General features: G+C 44.3%; 1 protein-coding gene across 1 annotated transcript in view; it reads left to right on the top strand.

Annotated features, from left to right (window-relative positions):
- The first annotated feature begins 2,676 nt into the window (after positions 1-2,676).
- The window catches only part of Sept14 (septin 14), a 25,025-nt gene continuing 23,107 nt past the window's right edge, over positions 2,677-4,594 (top strand). The window contains exon 1 of the mRNA XM_013350314.1: positions 2,677-2,732. Coding sequence (XP_013205768.1) covers positions 2,679-2,732 — 54 coding nt within the window. The 5' untranslated portion in view covers positions 2,677-2,678. The remainder of the gene's footprint in view (positions 2,733-4,594) is intronic.

Genomic DNA, 4,594 nt, shown 5'->3' with positions numbered 1-4,594 from the left:
TGATTTCATGGGTACCCTCAACGAGCCCGAGGAATCTCTAGGGGCTCAGTGATCATCTTGTGAAAAATTCTGCTCTATATTTCTATATTTAAAAAATACTTTCTGCTATTTTTAACTCTGAGTGTACGTGTGTGTGATGTGTGTGTGTGTTGTGTGTGTGTGTGTACATGCACATTAATGCAGGTGTCCATGAAGGCCAGAGGTGTTGGATCACTGGAGCTGGAGTTGCAGAGGACTGTAAGCTGACCGTTTGGGTGCTGGGAATTGAACCCGGGTCCTCTGGAACAACAGTCAGTGCTCTTATCCACTGAGCTGTCTCTCCAGCCCTCTTCTGCTCTAAATTTATGTGCTAGAAGAATACATTTAGTTCTTTAAGGCATTGGTAATTAGGCTTTTATTACTCATTTGTTTTTTTTAAATCAAAGTTGGACTTTATTAAAATACATTTTCAGCATAGATTTGAAGCACAAGGATTAAGAGAAAGAGAGGCCACTGGGAAGAAATTAAGACTCACGAGAGACCATCGGTGTGGGCTTCTCAGAGGAGAGTTGCGATCACATGACTAGGAGTTAGGCTTTTTTTAGACAAAAAGCTTGCGTCTCTAATTTAGCGGATTTATCATAATGTCACCAGCTGTGCAGAAGTAGGCACTCTTCAACTTGTAGTTATGCACTTAAACATTTTGTTTTTCAGACAGGGTTTCAGGTAGCTCATGCTGGACTTAAGCTGACTGTGCTGGAGAGAGTTTAACTTGACACAAGCCAAAGTCCTATTAGAGGAGGGACCCTCAGTTAGGAAAATGCTTCCATTAGCTGGAGTTAGGTGGATCTATAGGCCATTTTCTTAATTAGGGATTGACGGTGAAGGCCCATCCCTTTGTGGGTGGTGCCATCCCTGGGCTGGTGGCCCTGGGGTCTATAAGAAAGCAGGCTGAGCAAGCCACAAGCAGCAAGCGCCCCTCCATGGCCTCTGCATCAGCTCTTGCCTCCAGTCTTGCCCTGTTTGAGTTTCTGTTTTGACTTCCTTTGACGATGAGCAGAAATGTGAAGTGTAAACCAATAAACCCCTTCCTCCCTAGCTTGCTTTTTGGTCATGGTGTCTCATGGCAGCCATAGAAACCCTGTCTAAGACATGGACTAAGTATCAGAAAATGATGTTGGATTCCTGATCTTCCTGCCTCTGTCTCCCAAGTGCTGAGGTTATAGACATATGCCCCCAAATCTGACACCTAACTTTATGTTATAAGAAGTTTTGAAACAATCCCATTTTTAACTTCTGAAACACTTATTACTGATTGCAGATGACTGAAAATCATGACAATGGCCAACATTAAGTTTCTACTACTAAATACATACAGAAACTTCACATGTACTAGAATAAATCGTACGGTAGAACAGAGGCCATTTGTGAATCTTATTTAACATCAAGGGAAACATGAGATAAAGTTATGTATTCGTGGTGAATAATCCCCAGCTATGTCAGATGAAACAGAACCACTGATTTTATTTTGCTTCCTCCACACATAATATCTCTTTTAAAAACGTGTCTTACGGAGGTTGGAAAGATGGCTCAACAGTTAAGAGTATTTTCTGTTTTTGCAGAGGACCTGGCTTTCCCAGCACTCCTATGTGTCTGTAGTTCCAGTTACAGGGCATCCAATGTCCTTTTCTGACGTCTAGGGCACCAGGCTTACACATGGTGCACATATATACACACGCAGGCAACACACTCAAATGCATAAAACAGAAGTACACACATCCTTTCAAAAGGCCTCATAGTCTTAGCTTCTTCGCCTCGTACTCAAAAGTGGGGTAGCGTGGCCTTCTCAGAGTGTTCTGCTTGGAAACCAGGACAACGCGCGCTCTTTTGTACCTCCACTCCCTTGTTCCCAACTGTTGCGAAAACAGTAGCTATTAGTTCGGTCCATATCTGCAGATAGCGAGGGAGAGCACAGCAGCCTCCGAGTCTGTTCAGACTCTGCGCACTGTGCAGCTGGAACCCGGGCAAGTAAGTCCCTTGATGTTTCTGAGTCTGACGATCTTAGGGGTCCTTTAACTACGGCAGGAGGTAAAGCACCCAGCACAATGCTAGGGGCATGAAGGTGCTTCCTGAAGGCAACATTCGCCTTTGGGTTGGTTCCTAGAGAACTGGTGTAGATTTTAGAAGCCTGTTTTCTTTATCAGTGTTCTAATTTCACCCCCTTTCAATTCCCCTTTAACGGCCGGGGGCTTATGCTCCAGCTTCAGTGGTAAGGTCCTTTGGAACCGACATCATTCTGAGTGTCTTTCTTGTCCTGTCACTTCTTCCTTTCCCCACGCTCAGAGCCATTTAAACGGAGGATCAAGCACGGTGTTATGCAGGTATGGACTGTCACAGTGAAATCCATCGCTAGCTAACACAATCCACAAAAACAACGAGCTCTGTAACTTTCCGATTTTACGCGAGTTTATCTTTCTTTTCATCTTGTGTATTGTTTGTTAAGTGATGTTAGTTTATATATTGGCCATATTCTTGAGCGCACACGAGCTTTTTTAGGCGTCAGCAGTGTGAAAACGGCATGAGAAAGTTTGTGGCAGTTTCTGTATTGGGTTCTCCATGAATGTACGTTAGGTTAAAGAATATGACCGCTGTAGGCAGAGCTGACAATGTTTTCTCTATTTCAGCCTTTTCGGTCTGGCATGGCAGAAAACCCAAGGGACATGTCGACACAAATACCGAGCAATGAAGACACAGTTAAGTTCATCTTTCAAATATAACTATTCATTGTGTATTTCAATAAGGAGTTTCAAAATATTGATTATAAGTCAGGTCCGGCCAGCAAAGGAGGCTTGGTCTCTGTGGAAATGAATGAACCTACTGGTTAGATTTAATTGGAAACAGCAGTTTAAATGATTGTTAATGCGCTTCTTGACTCTGTTGATCTTTTTCTTGGGCAAAAACATTATTTTTGTTTAAAAGCAAAGGAGACTAAATCCAAGATTGAAATCTCCCTAGAGGTGTTATGAGTTTTCTCTCACTGTGGCAAAGTACTTCATGGAGGAAGCGGTATAGAGACTCACTTACTGTCGCCTGCAATTAGTGTTGTCCCCACACACCCCTGCACCCCTCCTCCCCAGATGGGAAAGCTAAGGAAGGGTAGGAGGCCCTGTTACAGCAATGCAATGTGTGATCTGCCTCTCTGACTGCTATTGACAGAGGCCACAGGGTCTCTAAGACCAGGGGTTCTAGCCAATCAGTCTCCTGTCACAGGAATAGCTGGGAAAGGTTTTCTCCCACGTTGTAGCTTGTTTCGTCACTTCCTTTGACATGCAGAAGACTTCTGATTTATTGCAGCCCTGCCTATCAGTCTGTCTCCCACAGATCAGGGACTCTGGGACTCAGTTCTCCGGAGTAGTTGCATGAAATGACTTGCAATGATTCTTTCCGGATTCTCCCAGCTGGTTTTCTGAGCTGCCGATCTTAAAGGAACACATTCTTCTTTTATTTTTTTTGCGTCACAGATCAGCTTCCCAGTGCAAGAAGCTCTTGGTGGTACGTTTGTATCAGATGTTTTCCACTAAGGGCAAACGGGGTCTCAAGGCTGATGCCTGCTGAGTCAGTATAGTACTGCTGGGGGTTCCCAGGGACAAACAAACCCGGACTCATTGACTCCTAGACAAGCAAGTTCGGGTTCCTCTCAAGATAACTCCCCATTGTGCCACTGTAAGCATGATTTTGGAGAACACAGAGCTTTTTGTTTTGTTTCAAGACAGGGTTTCTCTGTGTAACAGTCCTGGCTGTCCTGGCACTCGCTTTGTAGAACAGGCTGGCCTTGAACTCACAGAGATCTGCCTGCCTCCACCTCTTAAGTGCTGGGATTGAAGGCGTGCGCCACCACCGCCCAGGCACACAGTTTCTTGAGAGCCAGATTTCTCTGGGGATCCCATTGCTGTCTGCTGAAAGTCATTTCAGCCCAGCCCCACACCCGTGCTGGGTCCATCTCTGCGGTGTGGCTGTGTAATCAGTTCTGGGGAGCCCACTGTTCCACTGTCTAAAGCCTCTTGACTTTCCCCAAGCTTGTCTGAACCTTTTGGTTGTTCTCTGGTTGTTTTGGTTTCACCAGCTGGAGAAACTGGTGAGTGTTCTAGTCCGCCATCTTGGATCTGTCTAATGTCCTTTGATTTTTTTTTCAGGGTCTATTATTATGAAGCCCTTTTCATTTTTGGTTTTGTTTATTTAAGCCTTCTCTGCATTTTTCTTAGTTTAGCCAAAACACATACTAGATAAATAAACTAAAACATTTTTTTAAGTTTCTTGTCAGACATTTCTTCAATAGCATTTTCATTGGGAACCATTGCTAGAGAATTACCATGTTCTTTTGAAAACTTAAAAAAAATATTTTATTTTTGTTTGTTTTTTGAGACAGGGTTTCTCTGCATAACAGTCCTGGCTGTCCTGGAACCCATTCTGTACACCAGGCTGGTCCCAAACTCACAGAAATCTGCCTGCCTCTGCATCCCTAAAGGAGTTTTCCACCACCCCCTGGCCATAATTCTCTTCTCTTCTCCTCTTCTCTTCACCCCTCTCCCCTCCCCTCCTCTTCTCTCCCCTCTCC

This window comes from Microtus ochrogaster, chromosome 2, assembly GCF_000317375.1.
Source record: "Microtus ochrogaster isolate Prairie Vole_2 chromosome 2, MicOch1.0, whole genome shotgun sequence".
NCBI lineage: Eukaryota > Metazoa > Chordata > Mammalia > Rodentia > Cricetidae > Microtus > Microtus ochrogaster.
This window is presented reverse-complemented; position numbering and strand designations above follow the sequence as displayed.